General features: G+C 51.1%; 1 protein-coding gene across 5 annotated transcripts in view; it reads left to right on the top strand.

Moving 5' to 3' along the window:
• Ubr4 (ubiquitin protein ligase E3 component n-recognin 4) overlaps positions 1–13,862 on the top strand; it is a 132,846-nt gene extending 118,984 nt beyond the window's left edge. For all 5 annotated transcript variants that reach the window (XM_042688568.1, XM_042688569.1, XM_042688570.1 and 2 more), the window contains exons 99-106: positions 1,289–1,402; positions 2,502–2,644; positions 3,040–3,165; positions 4,496–4,690; positions 7,053–7,277; positions 10,255–10,345; positions 11,259–11,421; positions 13,500–13,862. In XM_042688568.1, coding sequence (XP_042544502.1) covers positions 1,289–1,402; positions 2,502–2,644; positions 3,040–3,165; positions 4,496–4,690; positions 7,053–7,277; positions 10,255–10,345; positions 11,259–11,421; positions 13,500–13,564 — 1,122 coding nt within the window. In that variant the 3' untranslated portion in view covers positions 13,565–13,862. The remainder of the gene's footprint in view (positions 1–1,288; positions 1,403–2,501; positions 2,645–3,039; positions 3,166–4,495; positions 4,691–7,052; positions 7,278–10,254; positions 10,346–11,258; positions 11,422–13,499) is intronic.
• Positions 13,863–25,988: the final 12,126 nt, after the last annotated feature.

Here is a 25,988-nt window from a genome sequence, read left to right as displayed (position 1 = left end):
GGCTTTGAACCATGATCCTCAGATCTTAGCCTCCTGAGTAGCTAGGGTTACAGGTGTGAGCCACTGACGCCCGGCCCTTTTTTTTTTTTTTTTGTCAGTTGTTGGCCTTGAACTCTGTCCCTGAGCCCTTCAGCTAAAGGCAAGTGCTCTACCACTTGAGCCACAGCACCACCTCCAGTTTTCTGATGGTTAATTGGAGATAAGAGTCTCATGGGCTTGCTTGCCTGAGCTGGCTTTGAACTGCGATCCTCAGATCTCAGCCTCCTGAGTAGCTAGGATTACAGGTGTGAGCCACCGGTGCCCAGCACCAAAGTCTTTTGTACTCTGGGTAGAGGTAGGGCTGAGGATGGTGAAAGTGAGGTCTAGACAGACAGGTGAGGCAGGAACTGGGTATGTTGGTACCTTCAGAGCTGTGACTACTAATGCTCTGCTACATACATGGGACTCAGGACTTTGCAAGTTCAGAAAACCAAGACTAATGGAGATAATATCGTGTGTGTGTGTGTGTGTGCGTGCGCGCGCTGGGCACTGCAGGCACCTTACTCTAAGCCCTCTAAGTTTATACTAGTCTCATTTTCCAGAAGAAATTGGACACTGAGATAAAGTAAATTGACTACATAGCTAATAAATGATCAACAGGATTTTCTTTTTTTTTTTTTTTTTTTTGGTCCGGTCGTGGGGCCTGAACTCTGGGCCTGGGCGCTGTCCCTCAGCTCTTCAGTTCAAGGCTAGCGCTCTACCACTTGAGCCATAGCGTCACTTCTGGCTTTTTTCTTTTTGCTTATGTGGTGCTGAGGAATGGAACCCAGGGCCTGAGGCATGCAAGACAAGCGCTCTACCACTGAGCCACCTTCCCAGCCCTCAACAGGATTTTCAATGGGGTCTGTTTGACACAGAGGACTCTATGTTACTGCTGTCCTGTTTGAAGGAAGCTCTTTCCTGGGAAGAGCCTTGTCTGGACAAGCAAACTCAAGTGTCAGCAGTTTGACACTCACCTGAGAACAGTAAATGATCGGAACACAACCGCCTTTGGCATCTGAAATGTGGGATAGCTGGCACAAAGAAGGGGACTTTGAGTGGTAAATGGCACCAGGCCAGTTTCTTCTGCTTCGATGTTTACTGTAGGAAAGGGAGACTAGCAGAAGAATCCAGGTTTCTCCTCACTAGAAGATGAGGAGGGCTTGCCTATTTATGTGTCAGTTGTTAGTGTGTACCTGAGTGTCTTCAAATCAAGGTGGGAGAGCATGTGGGGATCCCCTTCTGACACACTGCCTGGGTTCCCCTACAGACCAATGAAAAGGGCCAGGTAGTGACCAAGACAGCGCTCCTGAAGCAGATGGAGGAGCTGATCGAGGAGCCAGGCCTCACATGCTGCATCTGCAGAGAAGGCTACAAGTTTCAGGTATGGCTGCTGGGAGGCAGTTGCTGGGAGGTCTCAGGCTCTGGTGGCACAGACTGGCCCTTTACCATGTGGTGTTGTGGTGTCTCCTCCTGCAGGCTGTTCTGCCCATAGATAGGCTGGAATTAAGACTCATATCTTAGGAGACTGAGCCAAAGGCTAAATGCCCTCCTAGCTAGGAAGGCAAACTTGTCTGAGCATCATGATCAACAGATACCAGCCACAGGATTCCTTCTGCACACTGAGCCTCACATGCAGAGCTGTGTGTAAATGGAGTGATTGTGTCTTGAAACTGCAGAATGCCCCATATAATGGTATGTGGCAAAGATGGAATTCCAGCTGAGAATTGATCTCAGACCAAGGGATTTCCGAATACATCTGCTATTCTGTTCAGTCCAACAGGAGATCAGAACCTCCATTTTCTGGGTGTACTGGTTACATGATACTTGAAGGAATAGAGCGACAGGCCTAGAAGGAGTCTTTCTGTCCATTGCACCCAGCAGTGCAAGGGCAAGTGCCCTTACCAGTCCTCCTACCATGCCATCTTCTCTGGCATGGTGTTCTGTGTTTCCAGATAAATGAAATGCAGAGGAAGGGTGGCTTAGGTTTAATCTTTGCTCCCATATGCACAGCCTCCTCCTGTTGGCTGCTCCCACATTCCTTTCACTGGTTAATAAGCCAGGTATTTAATCTATAGCTGAGGTGCCAACCATCACCCAATGTCTTGATATATTTTCTGTTGCTGAAATGCCTGAGACTGGCTGAAGGGCAAGCAGGCATGTACAGAAGAGAGGCACATGTGCAAGGCATACTTTTAACAAGCCCCTCGGGTGAGAGAACTGTGATCTTCCCTATGTAAGGGTAGAATCCCTGTGACCTAATTACCTCCTTGGTCCCACTACCTCTCAACACTATCCTGAAGAATTAAGACTTAGTATGAGTTTGACAAGGACAAACCACATTCCAACCAGAGTGGCCACTCTCCTGACCCAGATACCAAGACAAAAGGAGATATACCACTCTCCCCAGTCTGCGTCTCCACCTTCCACGGCCTGAAGCAGAGTTTCTCCTCACCTCTTCCTTTCTCTGTTCACCTCTGCAGCCCACCAAGGTCCTGGGCATTTATACCTTTACTAAACGGGTGGCCTTGGAGGAGATGGAGAATAAGCCTCGGAAACAGCAGGGCTACAGCACCGTGTCCCACTTCAACATTGTGCACTACGACTGTCATTTAGCTGCTGTCAGGTAGGTTCTGGCCCATGCATAGTGGAACCCTTGTTGGCTAGAGCTTTGGGAGACATGAGAGGAGGGGCCACTTGTTCAGGGACTGGAACTGGCAACCTAGTCTCTGGGGAATTGGGTGTTCTACCTTAATCCATTTGGGCCCACAAACTATTCTTGCCATAACAAGGAAATTGTGTTTGCTTTGGTCCCAGCTGGTGGAAAGTCTTTCTTACCTGAATTAGTGAAGCCAGCATTTACCATATGGAAATCACAGATAGCTCGTTCTCTCTATTATAGGGTCAAGAGCATGGCCTTGTACTCAGCATTAGCAAACCCTTCCCCACCTACTCACCCACATGCCTGATAGCCAGATTGATTCTAGCAGTCCACTTATTCCTGCTTTGCTCCCCATCCAGGTTGGCTCGAGGCCGGGAAGAGTGGGAAAGTGCTGCCCTGCAGAATGCCAACACTAAGTGCAATGGGCTCCTTCCTGTCTGGGGTCCCCACGTCCCTGAATCAGCTTTTGCCACTTGCTTGGCAAGGTGAGTGCTAGACATTTCCTATGGAAAAACATAAGCTCTAAGCTTGTGACATCATTTCCTTGCCCATTTTCTAGGCATCCATGTTTGTCTGTGCTTTCTAACCTGGGAGTTGCCTAAAGCCTAGTGGACCTCCACTGCTTTAGACAACCTTCCCTTGTTCCCCTCAGCTTCTGTAGTATGTAGAATTTCTCATCAGTTATTCTTGCCTCCTTTTTCTGATTGTATGATCTGAGATTCAAGAACCCTGACTTGGTCACTAAAACGAGAAATTTCTAGGGTTCACTTCTACAGTGTGTGGCTCTGATAGTGAAAATAGCATAGTAATGGTAAGGATATTGAACTTCTTTTAAGGTTACCCTGCTTCTACAAATCAAAATGTCTTAGTTATCTCTGAAGTCTTTGTGTCTTGGTACAGACTTGTGGAGTGATGGCCCCTCCCCAAGTCCTATTTTAAAATTCAGGGATGAGCTGAATTGGTTACTCAGTGGTGGAGTGCTTGCCTTGCATGCCTGAGGCCCTAGGTTCAATTCCCCAGCACCACATAAGCAGAAAAAAAGCGAGAAGTGGCAATTTGGCTCAAGTGGTAGAGCATTAATCTTGAGCTGAAGAGCTGAGGGATAGCACCCAGGCCCAGAGTTCAGGCCCCATGACCAAAAAAAAAAAATCAGAGATGAAAGGTAGTTATTGTAAGTCTGACACCTGCCAGTGATAACGGTAAAAGTAACAGTGAGCAGCATATTATGTATCCATCTCTACACATGCTACAGATGAAGAAATGCAGGCACAAGGAAGGTGCATTGCTTGCTCAAGGTCACCCAGTTAAAGAGAGAGAGGGACCGGGCAGATGGGAATGAATACTGACTTAGAAAAAGCTCATTTGGAGGTTGAAGTGCTTGTTCTTATGTCTAGATCACCATGTCAGGCAAAATGGGTTTAAATTCTGGTACTGGGAGCATCATAGCTCTAGCAGTAGAGTGCCTGCCTCAGTAACACCCAAACGAAAAGAAAACAGAATGAATAAGCTATTTTATTTTCCTCTAAAATATATCACATGGCCAAGAAATGTCCTATGCCATCTGCCCATCTAAAATGGGCCCCAGAAGTGGTAGCTTTGCATTCATACTTGAAGGGTTATGTGCAGCCACAGTAGGAGTGAAGATGTCACATGGTCTTGCCTTCTAATGGCCCTATCCCTTATCCTTAAATCTCTTTTCCTTCTTGCTCATTTGTCAACCTTTGTGGGCATCAGCCCAAGATCCCAGAGTTCTGCCTTCCAGCCTGGTCTCTCACCAGTGCCTCACTTGTGTCCAATGTTTGTTCTACTTCATAGGCATAACACATACCTCCAGGAATGTACCGGCCAGCGGGAGCCCACGTACCAGCTCAACATCCACGACATCAAACTGCTCTTCCTACGCTTCGCCATGGAGCAGTCGTTCAGTGCAGATACTGGAGGGGGAGGCCGGGAGAGCAACATTCACCTGATCCCATACATCATTCACACTGTGCTTTACGTCCTGAACACGTCAGTATCCTACACTCCCTGACGGGCACCTTGGCCTATCCACCCCACAGCCTTCTACCCAGCAAGATCCTCCAGCTTTTGCATTACCTCCCTCGTCAGTTCCAGAGCAAACGTCTGACCTTAGGCAACACATTATTCATTATTCAGGGGCATAGAAACTTGTAACGGGTACAGGCTTCCCAGTGAAGTGAGGCCCCAGAACAGGCTTCACTTTATACATGGAACCCTGAGTTTGTTAACCCTGCTCTTTCCAGTGAATAATGCTTCTGGAGGTGCAAAAAGGAAGATTGAAGATAATCTGGGAAAGTCAACTGAGAAAGAAGGCAGCCAGGGAAAAAGAAGTGTTTTTATATGTGCATTTGGAGCAGTGTCATTTTAAAGAAGCACCTGCAGGGAAGGGTGGAGAAGAGTCTTCCGCTCCACTCCAGATTTTAGGAGCAAGTTAAGAGATTTACTGTGCCTTAGCTTGTAGATTTTATTTGGATGAATGCAGACTTGCAGGCCTTTCTCTTAGCAGAGTTCCATAGCTCCAGTGGGCAGAGAGATGGATGCTTGGAGGAGGGCTGCACACAGTCCACTTCTAGCAGCTGCCACGCCATTGAGGCAGCAGGACAGCTGGCTCTTGTTCTTTTTCTTGTCAGTAATGTTTTTTCTCCTTTTCTCTCCTTGTGGGATGCAAGGCTGACCTTGAGAGTACAGGCTCATTTTTGGGGTTGTGGGGCAGGGCTCCATCAAAGCACATTACATCATCTGCCAAGCTCCTTGGGCTGTCAGAAGAGACACCTGGCAGTCCTGACAGGCACAGACGTTGCTACTGTCCAGACTCGGCTGCAGGCCCTGGCAGTGCTAATTACTGGTGTTCTTGGGCCCTGACAAAGCCTGTGGTTTTGCAGGGACATGTCTCTTGGCATCCATGTGGTAGAATGAACTGCTCCATTCTCTAAGGAGAGAAACAGATTAGCGAGGAAAACACTTCCCATGATGCACCCAGTTGGGATCAAGTCCATGATTCCTGGCAACACCATGTTACCCAATGCCCAACACTTGGAATTTATGCCCAAGTCCCTGAGTTGGGGGCAGTTGGCTCTGTCATAGTACCTTGGGCAGGCAGAAGCTGACAGTGGCCCTCTGTCTTAGCCACAGACTGCTCCCCTCAATAGCAACTTGGTCATAGGGCTGTTGGGCCTCTGACGGACCATTTAGCACAAGTTTGCCATGCCATGGCCACTGAGCCACAGAGACCAAGTGGTCCTGCAGTGACCAAGAGCCTCCAGCCCCCCACAGGGTTAGAGATCCAGTTGAGTCTCTCCAGCCATTTTAGCCATGCCCATTCTGCAGGGAGCAGAAGGAAACAGTGTCCCTCCACCCTCCCCTCTGGCCCTCAGCCCAGTGGCCATGGCAGTACCATCTGCCAACCTGGAATTCTAGTGGCTGCTAGTATTGTGTTGCATTATTTTTACCAATCCACCTCTATTCCCAGTATACACAGAGAATTAAGATGTGCATCAAGCATTCCTGGCACCAGAGTTCCAGCCCGGATGTAAGCAGACTTTGTAGCTGGAAATAAATGGGCAGGAAGACTTGAATTATCAATCTATACTTGTTTTATTAGTGTGAGTTAATAGTATAAGGAGGGTTTGTTAGGATAATCACATAGTTGAGTGATCTTTTAGTGATGCATTCATGAGTACCTGTTCACACTTTCTCATAAGGAGTAGGGTGGATCTGGCTCATTGCTGGCTTTCCCAGTGCATAACTCTGGTATTTAGGTCTTCTGTACAGTTCTTTTCTGCATGGCTGGGGCAGCAGTAGTACCTGTCTCACAGGTTCTTGTGAGGATTAAATGAGACAATCTGTGTAGAGCATGAGAACAGTGCTGGGTCTTCAGGTTTGCAGTGACCACAGCTAACACAGGTTAGGCAGGAGTAGGAGCAAGCAGTAGCACCTACCTGGGAGAAACTTGTAATGATCATGAGAAAACAGTGGAACCTCTTAATACAACGAGAACTCTCTTTGGACTCAAGTCAGGGGTTCTGTGTTCATAGTTTGGTTCCATTACTCACTGGCTTGGTGGGACAAGGCGCCTCACTTCTCTGGGCTTCCAGAATGATTGAAGTGTTGTATCTATGTCCTGCAGCAGTGTTCTCAAGAGCCAGGAAGTGTTGACAATGCTGTGGAGTTGATGTGGGGACACGGAGATGACATGAATAAGGGCTGGAAGGGCAATAAGCTTGAATTGCTATGGGAGCTCTGCCAGCCATCTCAATGTTCAACAGACTCAGAAGGTGGCACTTTGAGCCAGTCCCCTTCCTGGGTAGCCCCCAGTCTCTGCCCTGTGTCCATCACACTCCTTGTCTTCCAGAACACGAGCAACGTCTCGAGAAGAGAAGAATCTCCAAGGTTTCCTGGAACAGCCCAAAGAGAAGTGGGTGGAGAGTGCCTTTGACGTGGACGGGCCCCACTATTTCACGGTGCTGGCCCTTCACGTCCTGCCCCCTGAGCAGTGGAGAGCGATGCGCATAGAGATCCTGCGGAGGCTACTGGTGACCTCACACGCCCGGGCAGTGGCTCCAGGGGGAGCTACTAGGTCAGTGCTTGCTTCAGGAAGCTGCTGCTTATGTTGTATCCATATAGGCTAGACTCATTTGACATAGGAGGTGACTCTAATATTTAGCCTCTCAGCTGAGTCCAAATGGCTAGTAGTTGTGAGTTTTCTTTGAGTGATTGGAAAGGAGGAGCCAGGTTTAGCTGTCATAGAAAAATCAGAGAGGAAGATACTGAGGATACACCTAGGAAGATTATAACTGGTAGGGGCCAAGCCAGATAACCAGGTTTTCTGATTCTTGCCAGCTTTGACAAAAGCTGAGGATGTTTCTGCATGGCTGTCGCTGGATTTTTCTAGTACTTAAAAAGCTCTTCCTTCCCATTCGAGTCTGTCCCATGTTTCATGAGCCTTTTTTTTTTTTTCAGACCCACCTTTGATTCCTAAAGCCAGTTATGTCTTGACAGAAACAGAGGCCTGCCTTAGAGGCCTCACTGCAGGGTGTGGTCTGGCAGCTTCTGCTCCTTGGTGCCATGTGCCCCTTAGCTTAGGGTCTGAAGGATCATTTCCAGATGTATGGGTTAACAAGGAACTTTGAGGTTCATAATAATGACACCAAGAGAACAGCGTGTGCCTAAAGTAGTACACACGATACCTTTACCTCCAGCTCTGAGAGACACATGCATTCATTGCCCATTTGTAGGCACATCATAATGGCAAAGGACTAGGTTAGAGCTGTCCTGTTGAAACTGGCAATGCTATCTGGTCTGGGTAGAATAGGAGGCATTAGAGTGGGTTAGATTTCTGTGTAACCCCTGCCCCCATCACAACCATGTCACTTTCTAATGTTTCTCAGGAGCCTGAGAATGGATGGTTAGCTAGCTGCTTGAAATCACTAGTTAGATTTTGAGAATCCAAAGTTAGTAAGTCAGACTCTGCTTGCATCTGTGGCAAAAAGAGTGGCCATTTACTGGGCACGGGCTGCCCATGGCTGGTGTGAAGTCGGAGCCTACCAGAGCTGTGTGGAATTCATTATTATCCTAACCACTCAAGGAAGAGCTGACTTGCTACAGTTGAACTAGGAAATTCAGTATGAGCTACATTCATGCATTGCCATTTTCTCTGTAGCAGTTTAGTCACCTTTGCTAATTAGCCCTAAAGTATTAATTCAGGCAGGAACAACGAAGATTTTGCTTCCCAAAACAGCCACATGGTTTGCAACTGGGACCTGCTGCCTACAAAACAGACTAGAAGATAATGCCAAGGAGGTGCTCAGGTTGGGCACCCTCAGAGAAGAAACCATGGCTGGAAGGGAAGTTCAAGGCAATCATCCTGGTGTTAGGGAATGTGCTGGCCATGGGCTTTTTTTTTTTGGGGGGGGGGGGGGGGCACGTCCGGTCGTGGGATCTGAACTTTGAGCCTGGGCGTTGTCCCTCAGCTCAAGGCTAGCATTCTACTACTTGAGTCACAGTGCTTTTTTCTTTTTGCTTATGTGGTGCTGAGGAATCAAACTCAGGGCCTTATGCATGCAAGGCAAGCGCTGTACCACTGAGCCGCCTTCACAGCCCCGGACCATGGGCTTTTTGTCTTGAGTCTTGTATAGTTGTGTGCAGAAAAAAATTCCTCCTCTGCCAGGAACTTGTGAGTTTTAAGCCTGGCTTTTTTTTTTTTTTTGGGGGGGGGGGGGTCCGGTCATGGGGCCTAAACTCTGTCCCTCAGCTCTTCAGCCCAAGGCTAGCGCTCTACCACTTGAGCCACAGCACCACTTCCGGCTTTTTTCTTTTTGCTTATGTGGTGCTGAGGAATTGAACCCAGGGCCTCTGGCTTGCAAGGCAAGTGCTCCACCACTGAGCCACCTTCCCAGTCCCAAGCCTGGCATTTTCTTAGGCTTTCATCAGAGCTTGGTCTGGTGTCTTAGCTGCCAGGGCACAGAGAGGGTGCAAGCAACTTAGAGCCAACAGGGAATTGTCTCATTCTGTTTTACCTTTGTGGATTGAACATACTGAGTATAGGTGTGGCCAGCCCACCCCATGCTAGGTTGTCCTTTCACTTGAGGGCCATGGTAGATGCGTAGTTAACACGAATAGTTTCAATACCTGTTCCTTCAGTCATGGATGCATTCCCATGTGTTCTGAGGTGTGGAATAATCTATAATAAAAGGCATCTGGCTTTTACTGGCTTTTAACATAGCCATGGTGGCTTTTAGTGAACAAAATCTCTCATAGAGCACAGATGGTAGAAATGAAACCCTGATGCTTATATTTAGCTCCTTTGCTGAGGACAGTCTGTGCTTTCTGAGTTAGATAGAAATTGTAATTCCTCAAACCAGGAGTATCTATGGAGGGCAGTGAGCCTTGTCAGATACCCCTACCCCCCTTCCCTACCCCAGTGTTTCATGTCACTGACTGGACTTTAATCCTGATCTGACTCACCAGCTAGAAACACCGGGGTGTGGGGATCTACTCCAGGATTATCCCAGGATTTAGGAGGCGTTGAGTGGTTATATGTTCTATCCTCCACATCACTGTTGCTCAACACCAATTTTCTATCAGCTTGCCAGTTTTTGAAGGAGTATATGTTTAGCAAATTATTTGGCTGGTTTGGGGCTGCTGGCTGTTTATAAAATTTCCCCTGGTGAGAAGGTAAAGATGGAAGTAGATTTGGTTTCCTACCTCATTAGGTAGGACCTTATCCACGAGCTGGTATGGAGCTGAGCCCAGGGAATACAAGAATCCTTTTCCTTTCTTTATGTTGAGAGTCTTTCGAATGCCATGTTGAACCCTTGTTTGGAAGATACTGTTAAGACAGATGAAGTTTATGAAACTGAAGTTTATGAATAAACCTCTGGGACCCAGAGCCTGGACTTTCTTACCCATAGCTGCTCTTTTTCTAAGAAAGTAGGCTTGTTGGCATGGATCTTAAGGCATGTGAGACACGGGTTATGTGACAGTCCCTTGGTCCCTGGGTACTAGTGTCCTCTCCGAGGAATTTGATGGGATGACTTTTTTAAATTTTCTTTCAGGCTGACAGATAAAGCAGTGAAGGATTATTCTGTTTATCGCTCTTCCCTTCTCTTTTGGGCCCTCGTCGATCTCATTTACAACATGTTTAAGGTAAGGAATCCCTTAGGGACCAGCTGGCTTGTGTAAGGGTTTAAGATGCCTGCTCCCTTGGCCCTTACCCTGGCTCAGCCCCCGCAGTGGTTGCTCCTCCTAGCCTAGCGTACTTTGCTTCCTAGAAGCAAATAGCCCCTCCGGAGGAGAGAGTTTGTACTCTCAATCCAGACCTGCACCTCTGGGCTGAGCATTGCAGCCAACATCACTTCTCTCCTGCACTGTCAAGCTTGTGGCAAGATCAAAACACACTTGTGCAGGGAACTGCCTCCCAGTTGGCCTTCCTGTGTGAGTGTGACCTTCTAAGCCCTGCTTACAACAGGGTGCTCCTTTGTGCCTTCAAATGAGTGTTTGGCCAAGAGCTGATGGCTTATGCCTGTAATTCTAACTACTCAGGAGGCTGAGATATGGGGACTGTGGTTTGAAGCCAGCCCAGGCAGGAAAGTCCATGAGACTCTTATCTCCAGTTATCCACCAGAAAACCAGGAGTGGCACTGTGGCTCAAAGTGATACAGCACTACTAGCTTTGGGCAAAAGAGCTCGGGAATAGCACCCAAGCCCCAAGTTCAAGCCTCATGGTTGACAAAAAAAAAAAAAAAAAGAGTGTTTGAGTGGATCCTGTTTTACCATCTGAGAGTAAGAGCTTTGGAAATGCAGAAATGGAATGTGTGGGGAGAAAAGAACCCAGCCCAGTGTTGGAGTTGATAGGTTCAGGTGGCATGGTGTATAATCAAGGGCTCTGTGAAGGATGACAGCCTGTGGGTCCTGGAGGTAGAGCTCGCCTTCTGAGGAAGTTATGCTAGAAGTTGGGTGAGCTTTTTCCAGGGTGCTGAAAAATGGCCTGAGCCATAGGAGCCAGAGGCCAGGTACATTTGATGACCCACCCAACTTTGTCTCCTGCTGGCTTTTGTAGAAGGTGCCTACCAGTAACACAGAGGGCGGCTGGTCCTGCTCTCTGGCTGAGTACATCCGCCACAACGACATGCCCATCTACGAAGCCGCCGACAGAGCCCTGAAAACCTTCCAAGAGGAGTTCATGCCAGTGGAGGCCTTCCCAGAGTTCTTCGACGCAGCTGGTCAGTGTCAGCTTTTATCTTTTAAAGATCTCTGTGACAGACCTCCATGACTGTCTCAGAGGAGCTGGCGGTAGCTTCATCCTCAGCGCAAAGCAGCTACCACCAGCATCCCCAGAGAATAACGGCTTCTGGCATGTGCTGCATGCTCATGGTCTCCCAGGAAGAGCCAGCAGCTGCTTAGCCCCACCAATAGACTCTGAAGGCCAGGGGCACATAGCCAGGAAGTGCTAGAACCCCTTTTGCATTCTGGGTTTTAGTGGCAGTTCAGAGCATTAGCACGTACAAGGGAGCACACCTGTCTAACTCCTGCTGCTTATGGACAGAGACCTCTTATGCCACCTGTGTTCCAAGGGGACATGGAAGATTTTTAAGTAGATGATAAATACCAGTCAGAGCAGAGAACATCTCTGTGTGTACGTATAGAGCCACACTTTGAATGGTTGTCATTCCAGAAGCAGATAGTTCATCCCACAGCAAAACTGAAGACCATTGTTGTCTGTGTACAAACTCTTCCTACAACAACCTAGTTTTTAAGATTGACTTGGATCTCATACATAAGCTGACAGCAGGGGGAGGTGACGTAGGCCCAGGCCTGGGAAAATCCATCAAGACAACAGATTCTGTGCCTTCTCAGGCCGTGGGCACTTTGTGTCATGACACCTGTTAGAGCTGACCTTACCAAAGGGACAGTTGCTACCCTGAGCCAAAGTGGAGGTAATCCAAGCTGCTGAGCTCTTTCTTTTAGCTTGACTTACTGCTTCTCTACTTTCTCATGCTCCTTGTGGGGCTTGTGTAAAGTGTAAAGATGGACAGAAAGCCCCAGATTCCATTACCAGGAGAACACCTCCAGTAACAGTTTCTCTCTTTAGACTCTGGGAATGAGATTCACTAAAGGTCTCAGATGCTACGCTGTGTGAATTCCTCCCAGGCCAGGTCCAACTGAGCAATTTCTCTCCCAAAGCTCGGGGGCCTTCGGTAAGCTGTTGTTCGCAGGGACCTCAGGGGTAGCTGCCACCTCTGTTTAAGAGCTTGGCGCAGCCAGGTGACTACCTTGCTCTCTGGTGCCACACACAGCCCTGCTCACCTCTCTCTCTGTTACCTTGCCAAGTCCTTGTGGCTCTTACCTGGCCTTTCAGCACCAGTGTATATATGAATGCACACTAGCTCTCATCCAAGAAAGAAGCCATGGCTGAGAGCAGGTAACCTGTCTTGTTTTTCTCTCTGTGTCCTCAGCGCCAAGCCCTGAGCCTGTCCACTCACAACCATGTCAAAATGGCTATGCAAGTCAGAGCTAGTAGGAAGAAAAGGCGGACAGGAGAGGAAGGGCTCATCTCCCTGCAGGCCTGGCCTTTGCCCTGAGCTGTCCTGCAGCAGGGAGCCTCTGTCTTCTACTTCTGGGTCAGGCTTTTATAGCATGACTTCATTACTTTAAGTTGTTAGAAACTCTCAGAAGCAGACACACCCTATTCAAATTCAGGAACAAAAAACACCTTCCAAAGCCAGCAAACTGTCTAGGCCACACTTCCCTCCGTCTGCGCGGATGCTTGGCGGTGGCTGTGTGTGGGATGGTACCTGATCTTTGGGGTCAGCAGCTCCACATCCTCCAACCTGAGGCCTTGGTGTCTCCTTTGCCTTACTTGCTGAGGGCAGACAGGCTACCAGAGAACTGACATGGATGTTGCACCATCTGGGCACTGGGACCTCATTTAGTCCCTGCAGCAGGCAGGGGGTTTCCCACTTCCTCTGCTAGCTGAGAGAAAATGGCTCTTGAGCTCTGGCAACTTGCTTGAGTGCCAGGTCTAGTGATGGAATTGAAGCCAGAAGAGCCCAGGGGCCCTCTATCCCGTTCTGCCCATCAAATCAGTCACATGCGCCTTTCTTCATTCCCAGACCCCTTCAGAAGTCACAGCTACTATGGGTTTGCAGCCCCTGCAGTGGCCTCACTCTGGAGTGCCCAGTTGGCCTCCGCCACCTTGTTCCCATCCACAGAACAAGTATGCTCGTTGCCTCGTGATTTGCAGTCACTGCCATCATCCGTTCAAGCTGCTTCTACCCACCTCTGCTGCTGTGTCTTCTAGGTCTTCTGTCAGAAGTCACTGACCCAGAGAACTTCCTGAAGGACCTGTTGAACTCGGTCCCCTGAACACCCACAGAAACCGCTCGATGGAGATTGAAGCTAGCTTGCCTTCCACCCTCTCTTCCCTCCTCGTGCAGATTCCCCCACAGGATGCTGCATTCTTACCCCCTCCCTCTCATTTTCTTGGAGTGGTGTGGGGGTTTAGGCTTCCTGGTTTACCTCGTGTGTGTGGTGCACTAGCGACGAAGTTGTCTGTAACCAAGCCTCGAAGGACCTGTATATACCTAGGAGCCGTGAGTTGTCCTGGCCAGCGTGATACTTGAGTGTGCACATCTTGAGAAATAAACGAATGACTTAATACACAGTGGAAAAGGAGGTGTTGGCTGCTGCCTGGCCCACCTGATGGTACAGGCCTAAGGCTCTGGTGGGAGCAAGTTGGACACACACACACACACACACACACACACACACACACACACACACACACACACACACACACAAGTGGACACATACACACACACACCTCTGCTTTGTGGCAGTGCTCCTGGAAGATGTGGTTTGGACTCGCTTTCCTGCTCTCCCTGGCCTCTTGTCAGCATCTCATGGAGCAGGCAAGTTGGGGCGTTGCATTTCATAGCTGTGATTTTACCCTTCCCCCCGCCCCCCCCCCCAAAAAAAAAAAAAAAAAAAAAAAAGCTTATACTTTTGGGTCTTAGGCACTGAACTCAAAGTCAGTAGAGGTCTGATGGTTTTCTAGCTGAAGGGGAGTTCAGTGAAGCCAGCCTGGTCTTTCTCTTCCATACAGGCTTGAGAGCATTTGTCCTGCAGGCCGCCATTTGGGAAGCTTACTTCTTGGTTGTCTGTAAAGTGGTAAACATAGGGTAGACTTGGAGTCAGAAGAAGGAGGGTAGCTTCCGTGCGCACTGCCTGCTGCTTAGCGTGTTCTTACCTGTGGCCTCTGCAGCCTTGCATAGAAGGGTCAAACCAGGGGCTCAGAACTGACAGTTTCGTGTTTCTGAAGCTGCATTCTGGTCTCAGGCCAGTCATCTAGCTTTGTGGGGCTCCTAAGACCTCTCCAGGTCAGCAGAAGCTGGCCTGGCATCCTTTCTTCTAGGGAGGAAGGTTTGTGACTATGTGTCTGTTCTTGGGGGCCACTACGCAGTAGGGTCATCAGCCTTAACAAGTGGATGGCCAGCTCGCACGGCTCACGCCGTGGGCCAGACCATCTAGGGTTTGGGGCCCAGGTCCCTGTGGAAGACTTGCCCAGCCAGCTCCATGTCACTTCCTGACTTGGCCAGCAGCAGCCGCCACAAGCAGATGCATGGTGCTTGGACTCAGTAGAGACAAAGAATTTGTTGTGGGGCCCAGCTGGAAGCCCTGGCAGAACAGAGCAGTGTGCCCAGGAGCACGAGTACACTTGGGGTTATGCTGGGGGCCTGGACTCAGGAGGAATGACATGCCTCCCCCAGCCCCCCACATGGCAGCCTGGTGGTAAAGTCTGAGTCCCTGCCTGGTCCAGGTCCCACTCGGCTTGCTATGCCCTGCAGTCTCCTCGCTGGCGATACAGAAATAGAGATCACTCAGGGCCGGAAGGTGGGAGGCCTGCCACAGCTGTGCCTCTTGGCACCAGTTTCTTTCTGTGTAACTTCTGCCTTTTCCTTCAAGCTCCATGTCTCAGGAGAGGCCTGAGGGTGTCTGGCAAGGAAGGTTCAGCATGTCCATTCCTTCTCTACACTGTCCCCCTTCCGGTGGTCTCAAGGGAGTTTAGGCATGGGGAGGGGTGGCATCAGCATTTATCACATCCGGGTGGGGAGTCAATTAGAGCCTTTCCCTGGTAAAAGTGGCCTGCACCTGCCAGCTACATGCGGGCTCTACTGGGGGAGATTCCCTTCTAGATTGAGCTGTGTGTGTGCACGTTGACATGCCAGTACTAGGTCTTGAACTCAGGGCCTCTCGCTTACTGGGTTTTTCACCCAAGGCTGGTGTTCTTACCACTTGAGCCACAGCTTCTCTTCTAGCTTTTTTGTTGGTTTATTAGAAGATTCTCATGAACTTTTCTTCCACGATCCTCAGATCTCAGCCCTGAATAGCTGGGATTACAGGCATGAGCCACCAGCTCCTTGCCTGAGCTTCATTGTCATACTTTGGACACTTGGTGTTGGCCTGGCATCTCCAGAAGCTTCCCAGGCCTGCGGAACTGCAGTCACCAAAGCTAATAAGGTGATGCTGTCCCTGTTGTGGCCCCAGCCTGAACACAGTGTTTTCTTCACACCTTGCCCTTGGTGTCTATGAGGCTGCTTTCTGGTGGCCCTTCCACCATCAGACAGGCTGCTGACACGGTGGCCACTCAGGTCTGTGACAGGTACCAGGGCTGACTGAGCCTTGGTATCTGGGCAGGGGTAGAAGTTGATGTAGAGACTCCACAACTTCTCCCCATGCCCACGTCTTTGAACCGAAGCACTGAGGGACACCAGACAAAGCCAGCAGCCCCTTTCCTGTCTCAAGCCTCTGGACATGTGGTAAGGTAGGTCCGTCTCTCAGCCCCTCAAGGAAGTTGAGTCCGGTGGCCACGCACTGATGACTGCAGCTTGAAAGCAGAGGTGGGTGTTGCCCGCAGACTGCTTCAGGCTTTGCGGCTCCTTCCCCTGGCGCCCGTCCTCGTATCCAGTCTGTAAGTGCAGCACGCTGACAGCTTAACAGGGTAGACCTCCTCTTCCTGCCACGCTCCTCCCTAGCTATGTCTGTTGAGATGCCCCAAGCTGAGTTGTTCTCTGCATTTCACTTGTGCCTGGGCCCTGAGTCAGGGTGCCCCTCACTGGAGAGGCAGCAGACATCACATATTCCTTCCTGGGTTCAGGGACAAGAACTAAGTGAGGTGCCAGGCTGAGCTCCCTGGAGGCACCAGCTAGGGAGTGCCCCCGGGCAAGGCCAGGGCCAAGTCCTCTGCCTCTTCTTGACCACTTTGGGCCTCTACCAGGCAAGGGGAGGGGACCAGCCTTTACTTGGTGTCCCTGGGTATTGGCACATGACCCACAGCACCTTCCGCCCTTGTTACCATGGTGTGGGCCCCAATGGTTTATTAATCTGGGTGTGCGCACTGGGGAAGGGAAGGGCCAAGGTAGTCGCTGGTCTGTTTGACTTAGGACCAGAAGTGAGAGGACAAGGTGACTCCAGGAGTGTGACCCAGTGCCCTTCCTGCTGGCCTGCAGCTTACACCTAGTGAGAGTGCTGTGTGCTCAGGAAGGGCACTGCCCCCGGCTGGGCAGCGTGGGGTGCTGGTGAGAGCTGGGGCCAGTTCACACTGGTGGAGCACGGCTGTGTGAGAAGGGATCAGGAAAGGCTGAAGTAGGAGCCCTCTGGGTGTCAGGACACATGTGTCACCCAACAGGCACACGTGCGTGCATGTGTGCACACTCAGCAATGTTCAGTTGCTTGAGTGATGCATTTGTTTGCTTTTATTTCTGTCTGTACTGCTTTGTATTTCCTGCCCTGGGGGACCTACTCCCTTTCCATCCTTGTCTCGTGCCCAGACTCAGAGCCTGGCCCGGGCTGTGCTGCCAGCTTGCCCCGTGGCCTCCCTGGCACGTCTGGAGAAGCAGAGCCAGGGACCAGGCATGTGCAGGCCCAGGGCCCCTTCCCTGTGCTCAGCCTGTTGGCCCTGCCTTCCAGAGCACTGGGCTAGCCTGAGCCCTGCTCCCAGTGACAAAGCTGCCCCAGCCACAGTGGCTACTTCAGCTTCCTCCCCATCTCACCTTAGGTCCCTTTACACTGGCCCCTGGGCTCTGCAGAAGGGACAGCGGGTACAGGGAAGGAAAGGACTGCTGAGGCCACAGACCCACAGTCCATCAGCCTTTCCGATGAGCTTGTGTTGCCGAGACAGGCCCGAGCTTCCTCCTAGGACAGGCAGGTGCTGCCCCTGGTAGTTTCCTGGGACAAGGAGATGGGGGTCTCAGAGTGGTAGGGTTTGGGAGGAGCACAGTCTGGGGTGATGAGTGATGGTTATCATTGTCAGCCCAGAGCAGGGAAGGGGAAGGAGGCAGTGCATGATCAGGTGTCAGGGTTCTGAGAAGACAAAGGCCCAGAGCATGTTCTTCAGAGCCCTTCCTCAGGTCCCTCTGCTTCCTTTGCCTGGCAACCTGGTCTCCCTGCCCATCCCTGCAGGCCTGCCCCCGCCAATACCCTGTTGGGCTGTCGGTGTGTGGGACCTTCTGGTACATTTATGGAGCACTGCAAGTCCGTCCTTCCTGCATTGTTATTACTATATATATATATATATATATATATATATATGTATGTATATATATATATTTTTTTTTGGTTGGTGGTGGGGCCTGAACTCTGGGCCTGGGCGTTGTCCCTCAGCTCTTCAACTCAAGGCTAGTACTCTACCACTTGAGCCACAGCGCCACTTCAGGCTTTTTCTGTTGATGGGGTGCTGAGGAATCAAACTCAGGGCCTCATGCATGCGAGGCAAGCACTCTACCACTGAGCCACCTTCCCAGCCTCATTTCTTGCATTCTTTTATGTTTCACAGAGGCAAACTCAGCTGCCCAAGGCTGCACAGCTTGTAAATGGATGCAGTCTGAGCCTGCTCATTTGTTCTCCTAGGTCCACCCCCATCTGGTATGGGCTCCAGATTGTTAGGTCATCCCAGCTCTCAGAAGCTTTGGGACTCAGGATTTGGCCAGGTGCCTACAGCCACAGCCAAATGTTAGCTGGCCTTGGGCTGGGCACTGTTCTTAGGGTTGGGGCAGTTTGCTGCGCAGCCCTGGGAACTGGCTCTGGGCTTAGATGATGGGCAGATACATGGGCCCCAATCTGCTCCAATGCCAAGGCAAACAGGGCAATTAGAAGGTGATTTTGTTTGGTGGGGCCTTAGTGCTGGGCTTGCACCTGCCACACAGGTGGCCCAGGCAGGGGCCCAGGTGTGTGCATCAGCCCTGGCCCTTCACCTGCAGGAATCTGTCTATCCATCCAGATAACTACAGGCCCATGGACAGCCAGATGGACAATGTAGCCCTTGTTGCTTATCCTGGCTCTGGTGGTGGCCGGTGGACCGGCAGCCCTTAGGCTGGTCCTGCTCCTGGGGTCACAGCTGTGGGGCCCAGTACCCTTTCCATTTCTGTCCCCCTGAATCGAGCTTCAGTGATCCTGCCCTCCAGCTCCTGTTTGTGCTGCACTGTGCTTAGTAGCTGATGTCATTTATTTCCCTCATATCCACATCTTGCTGTGTGAGGACTGCTTGTGGAAGCTGGCTGGATGCACGAACCTTCTCCTGCAGGAACATCCAGTCCCAAGAGAGACCTCATAGACACGGTGCCCTGCCTGGAGGCTGTGGGAGATTGGTATTTGTGGATAGGCTTCTGCAGTGGGATATCCATGGAGACAGATTATGAGCAGGGGGACAGGTTCCAGAAGCTTCCACTCTGGGCCTGTGCTGAGACCCTGCGGGCTGGCTCCAGGTTCTTCCAGCCCTTCCTGGTCTCTGCCTCCCGCAGCTGCTCAGCCCTGTGTGGGACAGTGGGACCGGTGCGAGGTGGTGAGGAGACTGAGGTTGGAGGGTGGGGTCATTTGGGTTCAGGACGGGCTGTGTGACACCTCTGGGCCTTGGTTCTCACCTAAACTGTCTCGCAGAGGTACTGAAAGTGAGTGATTACAGCTGTGAATAACTTGGGGCCTCCTAGCCGGGGAACCTCACAGGGGTCACTGCTGTTCTGACCACACGGTGCTGGCTGTGTCTCCAAACAGCCTTCCCACCTGTACATGGCGTCCCCATCTTACTCCTGGACAATAGGCGGGCACTGAGTGACCTGGTCCAGTCAAGGACTTTCACAGGGAAAATGAGGCCAAGATGAGTAGGCACTTATGTGCTTGCTCAGGGGGCAGAAGGAGGCCCCGGACAAGCCATGGTAACCCACCAGTGGGACCTGGTTTGAGGACTAAAACAAGGTGTTCATTATTATTCCATAAATGTGGACACAGAGGCCACCCTGTCAGAGCAGGGCTTTGAGTCCATGGTCCCCTGTGGCCACCATCCATAGTCATCATTTCTTTGTTGGCTTGTCTTGGGACCCCTGGCCATACAGGAAGGTAACTAGCCAAGACTGTGGGGTGCACACTGTAATTCTTGCTGTCCCCGAGGCTGGCTTGACCGTGTGGGAAGCCAGCATTCCAGGTGTCTGGGCTGGGCCACAAACCGGTCTGCCTTTGTACAGCAGCCATGGGTTTCTGTTTTTAATGGGGTGGAAAAAAATGTGCACCAGACGTTATAGCACCTGACACAGCTCCTTCCTGGTCTGCCTAGAGAGCCTTTGTCAGGCTCGGGTTCAGACAAAGCTGGGCCAAGGGAGCCACAGTGGGTTAGAGAAGAGGGTGTGCGGGCCTGGGGATGCCATCAACTCCCAGGAGTCCTGCTGGGGCTGTGCCCTCCCTGCCCAGCAGACCCCAGTGAGGGAGGCCGCTCGGGTAGGAGTCACAGCCTGTGGCTCACATTTGAGTTTTGTCTCTATTGACTGTGTGGCCTTGGGCAAATCAATTCATGTCTCTGAACCTGTTCCTTCTGTGAACTGACAATGATAGGGCCTTCCCCAAAGGCTGATAGCAAGGATTAATAATAGCAATAGCACCAATTAGCCAGCTTGGGCCAAGAGCCTGGCGTTTGTCCTGAGCCATCAGAAGCCCTGTTTTCCACGTGGGGACCTGTCAGAGTCTGGCCAGGGAGCAGCGCTGCTGGGAAGCGGCATGTCCTACAACAGTGTTCAGGGTCCAGCCTCAGGAACCAGGTGTGTCCCTGGGGTCTGGTGGTGTGGCTGAGGGGCCCACAGCCTGTGAGCTCAAGACCAGTGCAGCCCAACCAGCCCAACGGGGAGTCCAGAGGCAGAGTGGCCCCAGCAGGGAGCTGAGGCCTTTGAGCAAGTCTGTGGGTTCTACCCCGGGCTGGTGTTCCTGTGTCCACTTCTCAGGACTCTGGTGGTCCCACAGGCCTCCATCACCATTCACGGCCTTCCTCCATCTCTCTGCATGCCCATCCCGGCCCATGACAAGGGTCTGCTCTTATCCTACCCCCTAGGTGGGCCACAGAGTCACCTTTGCGGATCTCAGGCTTTTGGAGAGCAGCAGCCCCTGATTGAGCCCCTGTCTCATTCTTCAGAAAGAGAAGCCAGGCCTAGCCTGGGGAGTCAGGAGAGGAGCACCAGGTGGAGCTGTGTGGAAACCTGGGGACCTTTCTCTTGGGGTGGCATCCCCATCTCTTAGCTTTCTCTCATCCACACATCTTGTGCAAGACCCTGACCACCCCGTAACTGGCCGTGACTTTGTCCCCCACCCTGGGTGGAGGCACTGGAGACAGCAAGGGGCCTTGCAGCTGTCTGGGGGTACACAGAGGCTTTGGAGCCCCCCAGCAGTCCTGCCTGTGGCATTGCTCGGCCTGCCCCACACAGAACCAACACAGCCCCCATCTATGGGATTTGGGGAGCAAGTTCCCAGTGCAGGGAGTGGCGTCCTTGGGCAGGGCCAGCAGAGGAGCTGAGCGTGGGCTGACTCAGGCAGGCACCTCTCCCAGGCCCAGTGGAGTCACCCCAACTGCCGGAGCACAGTTCCCTGGGGCTCCCACGAGGCAGTGCTGGTGGCTCGGTCCCTATACACGTGCGGGGCTAATGAGTCTGCCTGGCCCACAGGCCGCCACGCCTGTGGTCTCAGATGAGGCCTGGCAGGTGAACAGGGGAGCCGCCCTCTCCCGGGAGCAGCCCTGGCACCCGCACCTGCTGACTTCAGGGCTTTGTCCTGTGCTGGGGCAGGCTTCCTCCCACAGACTCATCAGCTGGGGCTACCAGTGTGAGAGGAGACGTCCATCCGAGCCGGTGCTGACAGGACTCGCGGAGGAAGACAGTGAGGCAGTGGAGGGCTGACCTCCCGGAGGGCCGGTCCTGGTCAGGGGAGAGGGTGGCCGGGCTTCCAGGAAGAAAAGGCTGGGCACCAAACGGCCCCACAACGTGTGCCCAGATGGTGCCCTCTGAAGAAGAGGACCAAGGCTGTGGGGGTGGATTAGAATTTGGGGAAACACATCAGAGAAATAAATATGGCTGGAAATGTTATATATTTAAATCTCTCTCTCTCACACACACACACACACACACACAATTTGTTCCTTGAATAAGTTCCCAAATTCCATGGATGCTCAAGCACTTTCTCTAAAATGACATGGTATTCACATGGATTTTATGCACTCCTCCCATGTACTTTGTGTGTGTGTGTGTGTGTGTGTGTGTGTGTGTGTGTGTGTGTGTGTGTGTGCGTGCATGCACCTATACTCATGCTGGTTGGTACTGGAGTTTGAACTCAGGGCCTAGGCCCTTTCTCTTAGCTTTTTCCCTCAAAGTTAGTGCTCTACCACTTGAGCCTCACATACCTCCACTTCTGCTTCTTGCTGGTTAATAGAGTCTCATAGATTTAGTTGCCCAGGCTGGCTTCAAACCCCAATGGTCAGATCTCAGCCTCCTGACCTGAATAGGATTACAGGTATGAGCCCCTGGCACCTGTCCTGTCCTCTGTACTGCTATGTCTAGAGGACCTCTGGTCCCTCATGGAGCGTGAGAGCTATGTGAACAGTGGTTCCGCTGTTTGGGGGGATGAGAAGCAGAGGCTGCATGTGCTTAGGGCAGGTGCAGGAACTTTTTTCCTGTATTTTCCATCTGAGGTTGGTTGACTCCAAGAGCATGGAACCTTCAGAGACAGGAAGCCCATGGACATACGTCTTCATACATTTCCTGTCCTACCCCTACCTTCTGCCTGCAGCAGCAGCTAGGCCAGGAAGCACCCTGATGGCCACCCATTGGCCTCTGTGTACCACCCTCCACTAAAGGAGCCCAGGCTCCTGGAAGTCATGGCTTGGCTGGTTTTAGCCCAGGGATAGGACAGAATCAACACCAAGATGTAGAACATGAGCAGATGTGGACATAGAATTGTTCATCTAATTATGCTGGTGACGGTCAAGCTCTTTAATATGCTGGCCTTATTTTCTCTTTCTGCTGATCCCTGTCATTTCCCTCAGTACTCAAAAGGAACCTCCTCCAGGAAGTTCTCCACAAAATCATTTATGTCAGTGACTGGTCAGCATCTTCTAGCCCTGGCCTGCGGCTTTGTTTTAATTCACAATTGCTTGCACCACAGGGAACAAAGGAGGGTGTCCAGCCGAGGACACCGGACGACACCCTGGCACCCATCTTCAATTTCCCTGACCTCGAGCCCTGCCTGGGAACAGAGAAGTTCTCAGAAATCACTGCCCAAGATCAAGTCCATTCCCATCCCTGCTGCCCCAGAAGCGCTGCAAACCTGGCTCGTTGAGTCCATTCCTGCCTCCTGGCTGGGTGGTTCTTAATCCGGCTTGGTGTAAGGGGCCTTACTGTCTTCCTAGGTTTCCAGAGAACTCACTGTCAAGGACACATATGGTTTCCACTGCAGGATCCCAGCCTGAGGCTCTCAAACCTGTGTGTGTGTGTAACCCACTTGCTGATCATTCAGTCAGATGTTGACAGGCAGTGTGGACACTGGCTGGGGCAGGTGGAAGGCTGTGCGGCGCCCCTGAGCTAGGGGGTGTCACTGTCACCGCCGCAGCTCCCCTCTGCTTGCCCAATGACCTGAGCCAGCTCCAGCTGCGCTTCCCTTCCACAGATGAGGAAAGAAATGGGTACGCAGAGTGAACCCCTCCCCGTGGCACTCCCTCCCTCGTGCCATGCCACTGTATTCATAGCTGCTCATCTAACCTGCCAGTAACAGTGAAGTCCATGCCATTCTCCTCATGTCTGCACATCCTAGCTTCTCAGGAGCCTATGATCTGGAGGATTGTGTTTGGGGACCAGCCAGAGCAGAAAAAAATTCTCTGGACTCCCATCTCCAAAACAACCAGCAAAAAAGCAGCATTGGAGGCATGGCTCAAGTGGTACAGCACCAGCTTTGACCTGAAAAAGCCAAGTAAGTGCATGAGGCCCTGAGTTCAAGCCCCAGAATCTGCGCTAGAAACAAAAACAAGTAAAAAGACTACATAAGTCGGGCGCCGGTGGCTCATGCCTATAATCTTAGCTTCTCAGGAGGCTGAGATCTGAGGATCACAGTTCAAAGCCATCCCAGGCAGGAAAGTCTGTGAGACTCTTTTCTCCAATAAATCATTAGCAAACCAGAAGTGGTGCTGTGGCTTAAGCAGTAGAGCACTCACCTTGAGCTGAAGAGCACAGGGACAGCACCCAAGCCCAGAGTTCAAGCCCCATACTGACCAAAAAAAAAAAAAAAAAAGACTACATAAGGATCTTACACACACACACAAACATATATATATATATATATATATATATATATATGTATTAACATATATGGACATGAATGCAGGGCTTTGCACTTGCTAGGAAGATGCTCTACTGCTGAAGCCACATTCTCAGCTTTTTCTGATCTGACCTTTTCTTGTTGTTGTCAGTCATTGGGCTTGAACTCTGGGCCTGGGTGCTGTCCCTCAGCTCTTCAGCTCAAGGTGAGCACTCTACCACTTGAGCCACGCGCCACTTCTGGTTTTCTGGTAGTTTAATAGAGATAAGAGTCTCATGGTCTTTCCTGCCCAGGCTGGCTTTGAACTGTGATCCTCAGATCTCAGCCTCCTGAGTAGCTAGGATTACAGGTGTGAGCCACCAGTGCCCAGCTGATCTGACCATTTTTGAGATAGAGTCTCACTTTTGCCAGGTCAGCCTGGACCTTGATCTTCCTGTTTATATTTCCCACATAGTTGAATGATAGGCACATACCATAATGCCCAAGTTTTTCTGTTGAGATGGAGATCTCTGGAACTTTTTTTGCTCAGGCTGAAACTATGATTTTTCCCAACCTCAGCCTCCCAAGTAGCTAGACCAATAGATATGAGCCAGTGGCATTGGCTTCTACCTTACAACACTCTTAAGGTGAGCTGGGCCTTCCCCCACCCCTGGCCTTCAGATGCAATAGGCCTGGGGTAGAGTATCCAGGTAAGGCCATGTGGTCACTGCTTTGGGCCTGATGGGTTTGGACACCGTTCCTGCCTCTGTGAGCTCTGCATCAGGCTCCCAGGCTGGGCCTGGCACTGTGGGCAGAGGTTTGTGGTAACTCCCTGTAGGCCAGGTGAACCTCATTCCTCAGGTATGCAATTAGCAGCCCCAAGAACAATGCCCTGGTTTAAATCATTTCCCTCCAAGTAGGCAGATAATTTGCTGCCTCCTTCACCAAAGGCAACAAGCTCTGGCCTGGGAGCAGAGGGGAAGCTCTGTCTGCCTGGGCTGCAGGATGGGCGGAGGTGGGGCTGGAACAGAGCAGCTCAGAGACTTAATGTTCTCTGGCACAATCCAGGAAACCTTGCTTGGAGAAGGGGGGCACCAGGAGGCTCCTGAAAGGGGCTGGTAGTTAGCCAGGTGCTGGGCACACCATGGTGTTGAGTCGACTCCTTCCTTGATCTTATGGGACTCATTTGCAGTCTGTAGGAAACCAGAGAAGGAGTCTCTACTCCATTGCAGTCAGTGTGGGTGGACAAGCAGCCTCAGCTGCTCAGGAAAAGTTTGCTAGACTCCTCCAAAATGACCAGCAAAAATCCAGGCTGAAAGTGTGGCTCAAGTGGTAGAACACCAGCCTAGTATATAACAAGGCCCTGAGTTCAAGCCCCAGAATGAAGAAAAGAGCAGGAAACAAGGCCCCTCCCAGGAGGCAGGCGATGTGAGTCCAAGAGAAATGCCATTTGTAAAGCTGGAGTGAGTACACAGGCTGCTGCTTTTCACCTGGCTGCCATGTCTATCTGCTGTGACAACCCTCCTTGCATTGAATCTTGGGTTTGGGGAGCTGGTAAGTTTGAGATTCCCGGGAAACAAGTCTCCTTAATTGACATAGGTAATAGCTGGAGGATCTGCCAGGTGTTCTAGAAGATGTTTGTTTAGGGAAAAAAAGCCCACGGTTAAGAGATATCTATTTTCTGGGCTGGGAAGGTGGCTCAGTGGTAGAGCACTTGCCTTGCAAGCCTGAGGCCTTGGGTTCGATTCCTCAACACCACATAAGCAAAAAGAAAAAAGCCGGAAGTGGTGTTGTGGCTCAGGTGGTAGAGCGCTAGCCTTGAGCTGAAGAGCTGAGGAACAGCGCCCAGGCCCAGAGTTCAGGCTCCAGGACCAGACTCCCCCAAAAAAGAGAGAGATCTATTTTCCTCAAATAAACTCTCCACTTAGTTCAAGGAAGAGTTTTACTAGATGTTTATTTTTCCTTAAGATATTCATCCAGAGCTCAGGGTAATCATTAGTGCAATGTTAAAAGCATAGCCCGCTGCTATAGATGAATGGGTAGCCAGAGAGTTCAAGTTACCTCTTAATACAGGGCCGATTCTTCATTCCATGCCTTTCTAATTTATTAAGCAAATTCACTTACTGGTGAATGCACCCAATGATACCTTAGTACCATCTTAAATGAAAGCGGAGCCTGTGGCTCACGCATGTAATCC

The sequence above is a fragment of the Dipodomys spectabilis genome, unplaced genomic scaffold, assembly GCF_019054845.1.
Source record: "Dipodomys spectabilis isolate Male_0828 unplaced genomic scaffold, ASM1905484v1 ptg000118l, whole genome shotgun sequence".
In the NCBI taxonomy this organism is placed as follows: domain Eukaryota; kingdom Metazoa; phylum Chordata; class Mammalia; order Rodentia; family Heteromyidae; genus Dipodomys; species Dipodomys spectabilis.
The sequence above is the reverse complement of the archived record's forward strand: the minus strand, read 5'-3'. Positions and strand labels throughout refer to the sequence as shown.